The following is a 17,246-nucleotide window of genomic DNA, read 5'->3' on the forward strand; positions in this document are numbered from 1 at the left end:
GGGGGGGGGGGATTGGGGCAAGGAGTTGCATAAGGCCCTGGGCTGCTAGTTGGGCACCAGGGCCCTCGGAAATATAATAAACTGTCAGGTGGTTTAATTCTCCAGCATCTACCCAAACTGAAATACTAGCTTCCCTCAGGAGTAAACAAATGCATTCAAGTACCTTACCTATTAACACAAATGTATCATATTTGTGCTGTAGATCCTCATATCATCTCATTCATGCTGACACTGTCCTTCGTTCTGGAGGGTGCCTACTTTTGTTCCCCATGGTCCTTGTGTGTGTTGGACTCCAAGCTCGCTCCTGTGATGGACTACAATCTCAATACAAATTAGTAAACTAAATGTGAGATTGTAGTCCATCACAGGATCGAGCTTGGAGCGGTGGCTACTTTACAACACACACAGGGAGCATGAGGAAACAAAAGTGAATATGATGGATCTACAACACAAATAGGATACATTTGTGTTAATAGGTAAGGTAAGTAAATACATTTTTGGACTCCTGAGTTTAGTGTCATGGGGGACAAAGGCTGCCACCCTCCAGAAGGAAGGACAGTGTCAGCATGTATTCAGAGATGTTTTGAGGATCTACAGCTGAGCGATACACAAATAAGATACATTTCTGTTAATAGTTACGGTACTTAACAGCATTTTTTCGATTTAACTTCTGAGTTTAGTGTTACTTTACTGACTTTTCAGTAACTACATAAGATCCTACTGGAAGAATGTAACATTTGAAAGGTTCATCCTTATGTTTAAGAGAACTATGGGGTAACCTTTTTATCCCATAGTTTTCTTTAGGGTCACGGGAGGACATATACTAACCTCCTCCTGTGACCCAAAGCTCCGTATATAGCGAGCTATTGCCATCGAGATCCACCCAGATGGCTGATTGACAGCTGGCTCTGCCTAGCTAGAGGCAAAACCAGCTGTACCCGCCCCCTCCCCCGTCCGTTCCTCCAGTCAGCGCTGGAGGATCAGAGAGGAAAGGGGGGAATTCCTGCGGGGAGCGGTGACTGACAGTCATCGCTCTTTGCAGGTGGACGATCGGAAAGTGAGCAAACGACGTTATGTGTTCGCTCACTTCCCGATCAATAGAGCCAACGTGTGACAGTTTCATTGTAACACGTCGGCTCCAACTATGAGGATGAGTATAAATCAATCACCTCATAGTTCTCCTTCAACTAAAAAGCAGACCTTATTCTTTCATGTCTATCGCTATTAGGCATAACCAAGTTAAAAAAAATATATATATATTATTGTACAGTCATTTTGAGCTTTTTTGGAGAGGGGTTTTATACACTTTCTATGAAGGATTTTATATTCTGTGTCTTATATGTCTTGAAAATATCTGATCATACCAATATCCAACTTTTTGGGAAAATAATAAAAAAAGAAGGAATTGTGTAGCAATATGAACTGTCTGCATCGCCTTTAAATAAATAAACATAACCTGCACTGATAACCTTCAGTCAGGGACTGTTCGAATGTGATTATTTGCTTTTGGACAATCATCACAGTTTTTATTAAAGACACTTTGATAAATGAGATGCAGCTGCCCTATAACAAGTTTACAACATTGTACTATACAAATAAAACAAAAAAAATCCATTAACTTAGGACCATAGGTTTCTACAGAACACAAATGACCGCAAGAATCTTTACAGCAAATCTCTAAGTGTCATTGTAACAGTGTCGGGGCTCCTAATCCCTAAACAAGACCATTTCTCACAAGTATTTATGGCTGTGGCCACAATGAACAAGACCAAACAGGAGGTGCAAAGCCAAGATCACCAGACAGCTGACCCCTTTTTTATCTTTTTCCTCCTTGGTACTTGTCTTTTATATTATTGTTTTGTCTTTCCTGGTTTTAGTAAATACCCTATTTTGTAATGTGAGCAATTATATCCTAATCAAAGAAAACATGATCTTAGACTCATGATGCACTCGAGACAGATAGATGTTCAGTGTCAGCTACTGTGCCTCCCTCCAATGATTTCATTGTTCTTGGTACCAGAACAATGAAATCAACTTTCAAAGTTGTTCAATTCAACTTTACTGAACAACTCAGCACGCCAGCAACTCAGACATCACCCTTTCTGAAATGTGCTGCCTTCCTTACACTGAAATTGTCCACTTTGTGTAACATGAAAAGTAGTGAAATGAAAGAAGGATCCCTTCTATATCAATGGAAACCTTTACATTTACAATTCTGTTTTTACTATATATTGTATTACTAAAGTACTGCAATGTCGGCTATTTTCCAGCACTGGGGCGGTGTGGTTTTGTAGCCACTGTAGCATTTTTTTTTAAATTGTAAAATAAAATAAGAGCTCTCCCTAAACTCTTTTCCCAAGCAACATACGAAATCAAGCAGCAATATTTTTCTGTTAATGTAGAAACATGGGGGACTGTTTATCAATGTTTTTTACCCAAGGTTCATACAACATTTACTCAACATTTCCACAGGACTAATTTTTAAAAATTACATGAATCTTGGATGAAAGTTTTGTGAATCTTTCAGGAAACATTGATAAGTAGACTCCATAGTTCCAATGCTATTTTTATGGAATTCAAGAGCCAGTCTGTGCAATCTGTCCAATCCAGAAGCCAGCAGGATTCTTTTTTAGGGGCCAGCTCCATTGCCAACAGCTAAAGAAAAGCTAGTTACCAACAGTAGATTTTTTGAGCATTGGTTACCTGGCTCCTGGTCCCGCCAGGATAAAATATGCTGTGACCATAGAGCATGTTTAGATCCTATGCCAAGTCATCACAAGTGGTGCTATTTAAACATAATAGCCCTTGTGTTCTTAGAATCATTTGGTGAAATACGTAAATGTGGACCACTATACACCCAAGCACAGCACTGGTAGAGTTCCTGGTGACATGGCTGGTGTCATAAATGAAGGCGTCCAGAATGTATTATACTGAGGTCTAGATAGCAACCAAAGCAGACATATTTAAAGTGGTATTAAAGCCCATTTCCACTTTTGTAAGTGATCAGCATTGTGGCAATGTAGAGGTGCAGTGATGATGTTTTTTCAAATTTTTAGTAGGCCTGAGTCCTACAAATTAAACATTTTCTCCACAGGAAACTCAGCCTGACACTGGGGTCAGATTGTAAAGCAGCTGACCCCCTCCCTGTGAGTCATTGTAACAAGATCACTGCACACCGGCTCTGCCTTCCCAGATCACAATATACTGTCTAGGGGGGTTGCCACTATGAATGCTAATGAATAGGGGGCGAGAGGTCAGAGAGAAAGTGTTAATATACACAGACTGCTTTCAAAGAACAGAGGCGGCCTTTTCAAAAGGAGCCATGAGGAGATGAAGAGGACAGAAAAAAGTAGGTTTCTGTGTTTATAAACAGCAACTGCATATGCTGCTTCATGTTCACTCAGCGTACATTGCTGGCATATGTTTTTTTTTTTTTAAATACCTCCGCAAAGGTGGCCTTTAAAGTCAAAAGGTTTTTAGACTATTTCAAATGCTGATGAAATCACTTATAATGAATGCTGCTCCTTAATGTTTAAAAGGTTTGCTTCCTGCAGAATCAGCTGGTCTCCTGACCACTGGCCCTGATATCCTGTTTTACGGTGGCTCCTTTACCTTGCATGACCTTATGGAGCCACCCATGTGTGTGCTAGTAAGCTGTGTGTGTCTCAACAAATACACAGACAAAGCAAGGCATTCCACTCCCCTGCTCCCTTCTCCCCACTCCTACTTCCTCTTTTCTCCAAACTAGTAGATGTACAGTTGCTGGAGACTGTGATCGTGTACTGGACATGAAGTTCAGGTAAGCAGAGCTCAGAGAGTTGGAACCAGCTGTTTGGAAACATGGTGACTGTAAGTTCATGGGAAAAGTTTAAAGAAATACTTTGCTGGGCAATTATATTTGTTTGATATGGGTTCATCATTGAAAAAAGTTTAAGTGTTACCACTATAACAACAATACTACTATAAGCAGTGCTTCTTAACCTACTACCAGAAAGCCCCACCATACAAAATAATACCATATCCACTGCTATCTCATCAGACTTAGAACTCTAGGGTTCCACTGCAGAATATATAACTCTCAGCCATTTCCTCTACAAACAAGGGAAAATGCTAACTGCAGGAAATAAAGCTTGTCTTCCATTAGATTCAATTGACATTCCCTACGCTCCAATCTGGAGCAGGGTTAATAAGATGGAAATATCAGAATTCTACTGAATTAACAATGATGAGTCCCTCTTTGGAAAAAAGTAGGTCAAAGCTGTGTGCCAACTATGCTTGACCAGATTCTCTTTATTTTTCCTACCAAGTAAATCATAACGCCTACACTCTTACCTAGTACAATGCTCCCTTGTCAGCAATCATTATGTTTATGACCCTGAAAACCGAAACTTTTTTTTTTTTTTTATATTATTTCGGTTTTGGAAGTACACAGAGAGGCTGAAAGATTATCATCATTTATATTAACAGGCGTTAATAGACACTGTCCCTGACCTGGAGCATAAGGCATGATTTATAAACTCTGTACATGTTGCCTTTTGCAACCAAATTCCATTTTGCTTCATCCTGGGCAGGCTAGCAAATACAATTTTAAATCTTCATCTTTTTCATTCCTCCACTTTTAATTAAACCCTTTAATATATAGCTTTTGTCTTGTTACCTTATCCGATGTCAACTGAAGTCTGATGATAAATGCCACATACAGTCATGATTTATTCATACACAAGCACGCAAAGCTGACCAAGCGAAAAAACACAGACTGTAACAGCTTACACCTCTCAAGCAGGTCATATACCTTTAGATTTCTTTCATTTAGGCCTCATTCACATGACTAACCGCCGGCCCGTACAGATCCGTGCTGTGTGCACAGCCGTATCGGGCCGCTCCCGGGAAGGACAGGTGCTTCGTGTGATTGAACGCAGCAGCCTGTTCTTCTCTATGTCAGTATGCTGCTGTACGCCGCCGTACACTCACCCGAACGGCACGTCCGTGCGGGTGCGGGTGTCCCTGCTGGGACGCAGCCAGGATCCTGAACTGCACGTCCATGCGGGATGGATCCTGTCTGCGTCCGAGCAGGGATACCCACACGGACGTGCAGTTCGGGTGAGCGTATGGTGGCGTACTCCCATAGAGAAGAACAGGCTGCTGCGAGCAATCACATGCAGCACCTGTCCTTCCTGGGAGTGGCCCGATACGGCCGTGCAGGCAGCACGAATCTGTATGGGCCGGCTGTTAGTCGTGTGAATGAGGCCTTAGCCTGAACAAAAAATATCTAACAGTTTCCTTAATCCTTGCTAAACAACGTGGATGGACAAATCTTTCCTGTCAGGATATTGTATTCTGACAGCCTGCCACCATCACAATTCTCAAACAGTGACTGTGGCTGAATGGCTGCAGTCGCTGTTCATCTGATAATTTTCACCCGGCTTACTCAACAGTATTGATTGAACATTAAAATTGTAAAGCTGGGTGGTGCTGACAGGGCCATACACAGCCCGAATGTCAGCCGGATAGTGTGTCTCACTGTTCAGGTATTCTGACAGTGGCAGTGTTTGGCTAGCTTTAGTTTCAGCCTGAAGTGAATTGTTGAATTGTGAGATTTGTGTACCACTAACCATTATGCCTTTAGCCACACATAGCATATACATTGAGTGTAGTGACCCTAGTTTTAATAGATCTACAGATAACCTCTAATGAATATGATAGGAAACATTATAAGGAAATAATGTTTTGGGTCAGATAGATGCATTTCTATCCCAATGGGTGTTAAAATATTTTTTGATTATAGTTATAGTTCCTGAATTTTATTGCACCAAAATGACCACAAATTGTGAGTAATAATAATATCGCAAAACAACAGAGTAAAGAAAAGGAAGGTAACTAAGAAATGATAAAATGTCACTGTAACAGCTAACTAATGTGCCAAGATTTGTTCCAGAAGTATCTATACAGCCATTGTGTACACTCAACCAGTCTGTCATAGGTGATCCCTAAAGTTTTGTATGATAGATGAGCTCTACTTCTTTCACCATCTTTCATGGGCTTCTCTGTGATATCTGAATGTCTGCTGGTGAGTGGATCCCACTTAGCTTATGACAGGACATATCAGACTGTATTGACCTAAAAGTGGACATTACAAAGTTTCCTTATTAGCTAGCCCCCAATGCCTAAATAAAAAGTGCTGAGTTCAAGCTAACAAAAAAATTAAACATTGGCAAAAACATAAATACTCACCTTACACTCCGGCTTCTAGCATGCTTGCCTAAGTGAGAGTGACATCACTGGTCCTTCTAACAGGATCCTGTAAAAGCGTAGGATCCCAAATCTCACAAGAATCCAGTCTTGGAGCACATTCCTGTGGGATTTGGGATTCTTAGCTTTAAAGTGGGGGGCTAGCAAATAAGTGGACCTGGCATTAGGCCCCATTTAAACAGGGCATTTTGGAATATCCTGAATATCCTGCGGCAAGGACCTGTGGATTTCTGTGGTAGGAATCCCAGGTGTCCTCTTTTACATATATACACTGAGTGGCCAGATTATTATGACCACCACATCAGTACTTTGTTGGGCCACCTTTTGCCTTCAATACTGCGGCGATTCTACTTGGCATTGACACGAGATGTTGAAAGGTGATGTGAGGAATCTGACACCATGCCTGATGAATAGCACTGTCCAGTTCTGTGAGATTTGATGGTTGTGGAACCAGCTGCCTGATGGCTCTTTCAACTTCGTCCCACAAATGCTCAATTGGATTGAGATCTGGTGATTGTGGGGGCCACCTATGCAAGGTAAAGTCTCCCTCATGTTCTTGAAACCACTCCTGCACAATACGAGCTCCGTGGCATGGCGCATTGTCTTGTTGGAAGTAGTCATCTCCATTGGGATACGCCATCAACATGATAGGATAAACTTAGACAAACGTCTATCCAAAACTGCTGCTGACAGATGCAGCCTCTGTCACCCTGTTACTAACGTCAATAGGTACAGCGGCCGCACCTGAATGGGAAATACTGGGATTCCTGCTGTAGGAATCCATTGGTTCTTGCTGCAGGAATCCCAGAAGTCCGCGTGTGAATGGAGCCTTGCTTTCCACTGTTTTTTTTATCTAATTAGCAACATACCGCAAGATTTACCAACTTGAAAAGCTTGTCAGATGCCTCAGTTCAAGTCAAGGATAAGGCACCCCACCCTGGATGCTTGTAAGGCGTTCGGGAATCTTTTTTTTTTTTTTTTACATTTCCTTTCAAAATGCTTTAGACAGCGCTTTACAAATGCATCCTAAACAGTCAAAAACACACTAAAAATTAACTTCAGTACTATGTGTAAGTGTTGTATCTTATTATTATATGTTGTAACACAAGTGTTGCAATTTATTTTTAACAGCCATATGAATCTAAAGTAAAACTTCAGCCAAAACGTTTTTTGTTTTTTTTTTGTTTTGGATAGAGTAAGGGAGGGTTGTAACCCCTTCAGCTTTTTTTTGTCCGATTGGGGAGATCTCCCTTCACCTACTGTCCGATAGTAGCAACAGGACTTAAGAGGAAATCTCTCCAAAGTGAGGGAAATCCCTAGTGGTCAGCAGTGTCACCAGAACTAGTGTCCCTATTAGAAGATTTCCCATCTATTCCTGTTCTGATAACCTAAACGTTGGGATTTTATCTTTCACTTTGATAATGCTAACAGTACAAATATAGGTGGTGAATCTCCCTAATGGGAACAAAGACAACAATAAAAACCTGACAGGTGTTCTAATCCCTCTCCACTCAAACCAGTGCGCAATTTAGAACAAAAAAAATAATTCCTGGAGCTCTCCTCCAAGTGAAAACTTTTGTATACATGCAGAAAGATCATAAGAACACTAAAAAGAATAAACCTTGACTTACTTTTCATAAACAAGCTCTTCATCAGTACAGAAATAGTGAGTATTGATGGTACTTTTTGGTTTGTTCCTCAAGGTTGCAAAATACAAGCGTTCTACAAGAAAACACAGCAGTTCACAAAATTAACAAACATATCTTCCAATTAATTAATTCAGAAATATGTGTGAGTATTTACATCCCAAACACTTAAACAAGAAATTTAAAAAAACACCCTTGCAGTGGAGTTACCCCCACACTGCAAGGGTTAAAGCCTTAATAAACCCTCCTGTTTTTTTGCATATATCTACTGCTAGCAAGCAGTAGATATATGCAAAAAGTGTAAAAATGTAAAATTAAAAGAGGTTAATACTTACCTGTGTCTTCCCCGCGCGTTCCCGTCCAAAAATGTGAAAATTCTCGGGCGGCCGCAAAGCATCTTGGGGCGGGCGCATGCGCAGTTCACATTTTTGGCCGGGAGAGGAGGAGAGACACAAGGTAAGTCTATGGACGCGTGCACCCGCATGCAGACACCGTGGGACAGGAAGTGCCAGCAAGGACAGAGCAGTCAACGCTGGATTGGAGACCTGCAGCAGCGCTGGAGGGACAGATGAAAACGACAGGAAAGAAGAAGAAGATCGGATAAAGAAACATCATTTAAGGTAAGTGCTTACACTAACATTGGGGGGAGGGAAACATTTTTTCGACTTTAATGTCACTTTAAGTTCTCATTTTGTCTAGGAGGATCAAATAAGGCAGATATACTCACTTGATCCTCCAAAGCTAGGGAAATCCATTGTGGTCAGCAGGGTCACTAGAACTAGTGTCCCCATTGGAGGATTTCCCATCTATTCTTGTTCTGACAAACCAAAATGTGGGATTTTCTTTCACTTGTACTTTCAGAGATAACAGTCCCCAGGACAAATTGAGAGGGTTAACACAGACATCAATAAAAACCTGAAAGGTTTTCTAAGCCCTCTTCACTCCATACAAACCTAAGAGAAAGTTTTGGTTTCAGTTGCACGTTAATTATCAGTATTGGGTTGACTAACCCTTTTAATTAATCTAATTGAAGTATTAAACATAAACAATAAAGTGATTGTAATGATATGTTATTACAAAGTATCACCAAATGTTTCTTTGTGATGGTTACTGAGGGTCATATTTTTAGATCTCCATTCTAGCAGCAGAGTGATTTCATATCCTTTCGGTTCCATCGGACTTGCCACCCAGAATGTGTAACTATTGTGTTCTACTTTGAGTACAGGACTTCAATATCAATAGAAATAACAGGATAACCTTAAAAAAGAATTTTCCAAAGGTGCCAAAAATAATCTGTATTGGATACATATCCTATCTTTTTGTGTGCTTGGCTGACCAACAATTGGTCATTTTAAACAGCACATAGAGAAGATTCTTATTTCTTAAGAGGATTGTTCTACCTTATGGATGGATAAAATAAATACTCCTAGTATCACATATCTGAAATATTGCATATACAAATGTAAATTTTGTTTTATTTTTGGCCAAGCAGGCTTATTAATCTTGCATCTTTATTAACTGTTATAAAAGCTTTGGGTACAGACCTCAATAGCTCATGAGGAAATTTACATACACAAGTTAATGACATTGCACTGACTCATCCCTTAGGACCCATTCACATCTGAGTGTAGCGTTAATAGCACAATTCTACACAATTAACGTAAGCTAATGCACAACGCAGCCAGCATGCTTTATCATGCGTTAGGAGCGTTGCGTTGCCAACACACCTTCTGGCTGCAATGCAGCACAATGCACAGTAATGCAATACCATGTAGGAGGTGCCTTTTGGTAACACAACACAATAGATGTGTTGTGCGATAGCATGCATTAATCACACAGAGCCGTGCGATTAATGCAATGCTGTGGGGTGAATGGGCCCTTACTGGGTGGCCCTGAACTTTCAGACAAATCCTACTTTAAAGCAGGCAGTGTCTGGTGTGTTGTCTCTTTAGCTAACCAATAGTGCTCTTGGCATCCTTTGTATTGTAATAATGATTATTTGTAGGAACCATTCTAAATATAAAGTAAGGGTGTTTTCAAGGTCTTGATAACATAACCAGGTAAGACTGTAAAGGTTTTGTTGTTTTAAGATGAAGTAATAGTTTTGAAGTCCATCCCAAACCTTATTGAATAGGTGCTGTTGAACTGAATCATTCACTTGGTGACCAAGTCAAATGGGGCATTACCGCATTATAACAGTGTATATGCAGTGTTATGAAAAGAAGCAGGGGCATATTTATTAAGATTTTCACACAAGATTCACCCAACTCATTTTTCCAATTGAATCCATTTAGAAAAGTGGGTGAAAGCCGTGTGAATCTTTGCTAAAACATTTTTAAATTGACCTAGAAATGGTAAATGCACTGGACGAAGACTTTTCCAAAGATACTGCAAAATCTCTGCCAGGTCACTATAATTATTTAAGAAATGTTGAGTCAGGCAAACAAAAACAGGTGTATGATGATAGCGAACAAACATAAAGCATCTGAAATTGGTCTACAAACTCACATCCCACATGTGTAAGAACTGTAATTAAAACTGGGAACAAAAGAGGAGTTCCTGGGCATAGTGAGCTCTCCTGTACTGAAATTACTTACTATGATCTCACTGCACGCTAAGAGCTGCTCACAGTGTGTATAAGAAGCTTCAACAAGTCAGATAGAGTCATTTCTGGCTTTATTTCCTGGCTGGAGGACACCCAGCATCATCTAGCTGTTTCCTCGGCAGCCTTACTGACCTTGGTCCACCCCTTTCGTTCATTGTATTTCAGTTCTTCCAATGATGGAGGCTCAGCTTTACATATGGCTGTTACCAAGGGCAGTCTGCATGCAAGTACAGCCTGCCTAGGAATACCCACTCCTCCAAACTGACACCCACCCATCAAGGCATTTTGATATTTACATAACTACTCCCTATAGCCAGCCAACTGCTTATTATACAAAAGAGGCCAAACCTAGTCATAATGCGCTCACACCCTTTTGTAGCCAGCCAACTGCTTGCATCAGGACTAAGGGCTCCTGACAGGAGTAGTGAGGCAGGGTGCTGTGATGTCTTCAAGAAGCAATGTACAGCACCCTGCTAGCCTTTCCCACCAGCTGTGATTTGCCTGCATTGCATAAAGAAGTAAAGAGACCCAGTGATGACATCAGTGGATCCATAATAAGGCATGGCATGAAAATGGAAAGGTTTTATTTAAAAAATGTAATTGACATATTGATGGGGGGGGACCAGGGAAGAGAAAATATAAGCAGATTAAACTTCCACTTTAATTTTTAAGCTCTGAGAAAGTGGATTCTGATTGGTCTTCATGTTGCTCCCTCTTTCTACTCTAGTTTTTATAAACAGGTTCATACTGAGTTGAGCAGGACTCGTGTTAGAGAGCCCTGTTTTAGAATGCAGCAAATCCGAAGCTGATACAAGCAGCACTGACACTGTAGAACATTGCGACCTCAGTCAGTGCTTACTAACACGCTGGAAGCATGTAATCTTAGCCACATTCCAGGAAAACCTGATGTCACTGTCTAATACCTTAGTGGATGACAGCATACTGCATTATGGGCAAATATATGTAATTTGCAGCCTTTGTAGAGGTCATAGAGGAGTGGGTCCTGTTTCCTTTATTGATTGATGCCTTAAAAAAGTCTACTACACAATAGTAACACATAGAGCAGGTTACATGCAGCAACTGCACAACCAGTTGTAGTTTATATGAAGGACTCCATACTACAGGACATCTGTGTGAAATCCAATGTTATTGTAATACAGAGCACACAACGTATTTATATATAATGATTTCTATAATGTATTGTTCTTACAAAGCACACAACTTATTTATATATAATGATTTCTATAATGTATTGTTCATACAAAGAACACACCTTATTTATATATGATTTCTATAATGTATTGTTCTTACAAAGAACACAACGTATTTATATATATATTGAATTATATCATGTATAATTCTTCTAATTTCTGTGCTCTCTTTCAAGCCCTCTATGTTTTTGTCCCTAACCATTTTTATTTTACAAATCATTATATGAACAATAGGAGTCTAGATTTCAATATCAAGCACTTCTTACATCCAATAGGAATTGACATTTAGGAGTTGATTTACAAAAGAAGTATGGGGTCTATTCACAAAGCTGCCGAAGGATCTGGCCGTAGCTTCGGCCGATCCTTCGGCTAGCTTCGGCACCAGGACCCCTTCGGTTCAGGAGAACCGAGGGGGTGCTGTACGGCTATTCACAATAGCCCGTACAGCTCCCGATCACGGCCGAGCGGCTCAGTCGAGCGCTGAGCCGTGCTGAAAGACGAAGCTGACCGAGCGGCCGGCCATTGGCCGGCCGACAGCCTGCTTCTGACAGCTGGGCGGAGCCAGCCGTGATCTTACGGCTGGCTCCGGCCACTTTCAGAGAACAGCCGATATACGGCTGAAATCAGCCGTACCAGCCTGAAGTGAATAGCCGAACAGTGTTCGGCTATTCACTTCACTTCTGATCGGTCATTCACTCGGCTGCCCTCGGCAGCTTTGTGAATAGACCCCTATGTCTCTATGTAGGAGAATCTGCCTATAGCTTAGTGAATGTGGTGAAGCTATGCTCACTTCCATCATCCAATGAAGTATTTTTTTGTTTTTCTTTTTCCTTTCATGTGATTGTGTTATTTTCGCAAAGTAGATTTTCACCATATTCACAAAGCAAAGTGAAGATTCCCTTATAAAATGTAAATTGAAGGATTTTTTTTTAAATCTAAAAGGTATATATATATATATGTATATGTATATATATATATATAAATAAAACAAACATATACACAGTTTAAAGCAAATTTGCCATTAGTTTTAACTATAAAGTTGCAAAATGAATAAAAAATAACTATCCTCGAGTACTTCCAGGCACTTCTCAATAGTTTATCCAAATTCCTGGTAACACTTAAACCTAGGCTGCTCTAATATGCAATTAAAGACCAGCCATCACAGTAAGGGATTATTGTGTTGGGTGTCCCCTGTTGCTGTCAAAAAAACCTTGACTGCAAAAAAAACCAAAAAAAACTGAATACTTATCTGTCTTGCTGTCGATCTTCGCTCTCTTTGCGCCCATTCACACCAGCCACGCTACAATGCACAGCTGCTGATGTGCGTTACATGCCACAGTGCTAATGCACTGATCATGATGCATTGCGCGGTTTACTTTTTTTTTAGGACTTTTTTTGAAATGTCACAAGTGACATTTAATTAAGTTCTATGTGCACAGCGTGGTGCAATGTGGTTGTACCGTATCACGTGATGCGCTGAAAGAAAATAACTCCATGCTGTACCTTTTTTCAATGCACACCACCGCAATGTGTTGGTATGAACTGAATTAATCTTATGCAAGTCAAATTGTCTTGTCTTCCATTAAGGCTGCACCGGAAAAAGCGGGCAGTGCGGTCCCAATGCATCGGGTGTCAATCAAGCCTAAGACCGAGAGCTGACCGAACATGTGACCACTGATCAGTCAGCTCTCGGTCTCTTCTACAAGCAGAGAGCAATGACTGACAGTCGCCTCTGCAGGGATCCCCCTCCGTTTCCCTTTCCTCCAGCACTGGCTAAAGCTACAGGCTAGGGATGGGGTGGACGTGGCTAGCTCTGGGTCTTCTAAGGGCCGGTGCACACCTTGGCGATTTAATGCGCGGTTTGAGTCGCGCAATATTGCGAAAAATACAGATTCACATTGAATCTTGCGTAAACGTGCGACAGCCGCGCAAAAACAGCTCGGCATCTGAATCGCCTAGGTGTGAGCCTAGCCTCAGAGAGACAGAGCCAACTGTCAATTGGGCAGCCAGGGTGGGTATGGACAATATTGTTGGGATCCTTCTCAGTCATGGCATGACTGCTGACTGATGTAGCATGCATCTGCTGAATGAGGGTCACAGGAGTACATTAGGAAATTAAAGCTGGCCGAATGTTCGTATGGAAGATCTTTCTTTACCGCCCATTAATGCCATCAGACACTTGACGAATGTTCATCGAAATTTTGTTTAACTTTTAACATTCAATTTCGGAACGAATGGCGTTTCCCGAATGAAAACCACATTCACTGTTAGAATTTTGTTGGTTCAAGAAAAGTTTTCCATCTTGCTCCTTCAAGTTTTTTCATCACTACGGTCAAAATCTATTGCCAATTTGCACAAATAGAAATATGGACACTGGCATTCCAGATGCAGTACAAATGTCTATATATTGATGAAGATGCAGCACATAACACTTGATGCACTATTGCCAATTTGACCCCTCAGCTAATAGAAAGTCGACCCAAAGATCTTTTGTACGGTACGAGCGTTCTTTCGAAAATCTAAGCAGCGTATGGCCATCTTTACTCCTGTGACCCAAAAATGAAAAAAAAAAATCAAATCACACATTTGATAGTCGAAAACAAAAAAAAAAGTGTATATTGAATATTCATAAATCACTTAAGCTTTACCCAGCTGGATGGCTACAGGCGGCAGTAACAGTTGTAGGAAGGGGGGTTCTGGAGCTATAACACCCCCCTACACAACCAAGTTCTAAATGCATCTGCACAAAAGCATTGTGTCCCTGGAAACCGAAGCTTGTCAGCCCTGGAGGTTGTCGGGGCTGAATTGCCACTATGGTATGTGACTATTGGGAAATCACATCCCTTGTCAAATGATACATTGAATCTGCTCTGATTAAGAGATCCTCATGCATTTTGAAAAGAAACATAAGATGTTGTTGTCTGCAATGACTGTTTTGACAAACATATGCTGCAGTCATGTGCCTTATGGCAAGACACTGTTGCTTTGCATGTTTCTGGTGTATCAGATCAAGCCTTAGTAAATAGGAGAAGAACAAACCCCACTCCGCTATCTCTCATCTCATAAAAGTGCTCTCACTTTGTTTGATCACAGGCAGCGACAAGGTTAGGCTTGTGAAAGCCTCTGTGTTTCCTCACCATAGTGACAATGAATGCAAGAATACAAGACAAGGAAATACAGGAAACTCACCGAATGAACATCCGACTTAACCTAAACTCTATGGATGGCATTATAATCAGGAGAGAAAAAGTCACAACGGACGTCAAGATTGGATCCAAAAATATAGAATCTTATCGGCTAACTAATGTATTGGCGAGATAAATGTTTCTCTTTGATGCTGGCCATAAACTGAGCAATCTTGTGGGATTGGGGTCGGTGGATTTCAATAACAGCAAATGTTTCCTAGTTTCCTACAATCATAAATGTGGTGGAAATTGATGAAATGGCACTTCAAAGGACATTTGTGATTGGCTCAGCCCCAGTTTTAAATGGTTAGTTCCCTGAAGCCAGAAAGTGTTTTAGGATGAAAGTCCGAGAAGAGTCTCATTCACCCAGGTCATGGTACAACTAGTTGTAGTTAGTAGCTAGTGGTAGTAAGTCACGTTCACTGAAGTTGTTCCATATTGTTGAAGTGGTTTCACCACTTGTCCCAGTAGCTGTCTAAGCCGGTATACACACGGCAGTTCCGATCAGATCCACCTGTCATTTGTACAGACAGATCTGATCAGAAGCTCAATGTTAGTCTATGGACAGGTGGATGTATTTAACCCTTGCGGTGGGGCGGGGGGGGGGGGGGGGGGGGTGGGTTGTGGGGCAACTGAAATGAAATTTTTTATAAAAATCCCAGAGTTCAGCAGTTTGGGTGATTATAAGCTTCTTGGTTGCAGCTGAGCTTGCCTGAAAATTAAAGATTTGGTGCTTTCAAAGAATACATATAATAACAACCTGAAATGAAGTCTCTACTGCTATAGAAATAAATAAGCCTTAGGATATTATAGGATATGTATATACCATGCTGGGTGCAGGAAGTAGAGCAGACAATACAGAAGGAGGGGAAGTGTAGTCCATGCACACAAGGAGGGAGGAGGTGAAGTGTAGTCCAGGCACACAATGAGGGAGGAGGAGAAGTGTAGTCCATGCACACAAAAAGGAGGAGGAGAAGTGTAGACCAGGCACACAATGAGGGAGAAGGTGAAGTGTAGTCCAGGTGACAATGCAGAAGGAGGGGAAGTGAAGTGTAGTCCACGAAGGAGGAGGTAAAGTGTAGTCCAGGCACACAATGACGGATGAGGTGAACTGTACTCCAGCTGACAATGCAGAAGGAGGGGAAGTGTAGTCCATGAAGGGGGAGGAGAAGTGTAGTCCATACACACAATGAGGGAGGCGGTGAAGTGTAGTCCATGAAGGAGGAGGTGAAGTGTAGTCCAGGCGTGCAATGAGGGAGGCAGTGAAGTGTAGTCCATGCACACAATGAGGGAGGCAGTGAAGTGTAGTCCAGGCACGCAATGAGGGAGGCAGTGAAGTGTAGTCCATGCGCACACACATATAAAGAAGACAGATCCTCTCACCCTTGATAATCTCGGCTGCACTGATCAGCTCCTGATTCTCCATCCCCACATCACAGAGAGAATTCTTCTGCCCCTGGCATTGTTGTCCCGTTACACTGTCATGTTTGTCCTCCGTCTTCTTCTCCGTCCCCCTCCTCTTCCCTGTACACACTCCCTCCTGTCCCCCGTCTCTCTGTGCCCGAACCTCCTGGACTCACTCCCTGCTCTCTTAAAGTCGTCCGTCTTGGTTACCAGCGGCCAATCTGGGACGGGGCTCCGTTACTAGGGCTTTGTTTCCACTGACCAATCAGGGAGTGGCAAGGAGATCAGGCTTAACCAGCTCAGTGCCGTGCTGGAGCTCATGTACTCATCCACAGCCAGTGAGGGAGCAGAGCTTCATAGTGGAAGAGAACCGGTCACCGCTGACACTGTACAAGAGGCGGAATGATTGCTGATCACTCCTCATAAATGGCCATTTTTATATAACATCTTATCTAGCTTAAAGTGTATTTCCATGTTTGCAGTCAAGTTTAGGACCTCCCCCCTTACTATAAGTGTGTTATGTGTTCCCATGCACACAGCACACCTAAAAATAACTTTTACAATTGTTTTACTTTAAGCCCCCGGTCACACCTATGCACCGTGGCACTCGTTTCTGCAGCGCACAAACACGCATGACTTTTTTTGCAGAATTACTGCTGTGGCCTTCATTCTGAATGACACACCAAATGCACCTGCCAATGCACATGTACAAACGTTTTTGAAAAAGGCGCAGGCACTTCTTTGAATCGTTTGTCAAACGTTGGACACCCCATTGAATTGAATGAGCTGTCCAAAAACACTGCACCGCAACACGTGTAAAACGTAAGTACTTGTGCACACGCCAATGTGATAGGTCGCTTGAAATTGTTCAGAATGGCTTCCAATGTACAGCTAGGGCTCATGCACACAGGCGTCTCCACCTCTACAACATATATTTATCTGTAAC

At 41.7% G+C, this 17,246-nt stretch overlaps 1 protein-coding gene across 5 annotated transcripts in view; it reads right to left on the minus strand.

The window, feature by feature from the left end:
- The window catches only part of CDC14A (cell division cycle 14A), a 121,696-nt gene that overhangs the window by 101,544 nt on the left and 2,906 nt on the right, over positions 1-17,246 (minus strand). For 4 of the 5 annotated variants that reach the window (XM_018561979.1, XM_018561978.1, XM_018561976.1 and 1 more), the window contains exons 1-2: positions 16,280-16,374; positions 7,881-7,971 (exon numbers count right to left, since the gene is read on the minus strand). In XM_018561979.1, the coding sequence (XP_018417481.1) occupies positions 7,881-7,971; positions 16,280-16,322 (134 nt within the window). In that variant the 5' untranslated portion in view covers positions 16,323-16,374. Of the gene's footprint in view, positions 1-7,880; positions 7,972-16,279; positions 16,375-17,246 lie in introns of those variants that run through there. The other variant, XM_018561980.1, reaches the window with a different exon arrangement.

Source organism: Nanorana parkeri, unplaced genomic scaffold (genome assembly GCF_000935625.1).
Source record: "Nanorana parkeri isolate BGI_ZX_2015 unplaced genomic scaffold, ASM93562v1 scaffold553, whole genome shotgun sequence".
Lineage (NCBI taxonomy): Eukaryota > Metazoa > Chordata > Amphibia > Anura > Dicroglossidae > Nanorana > Nanorana parkeri.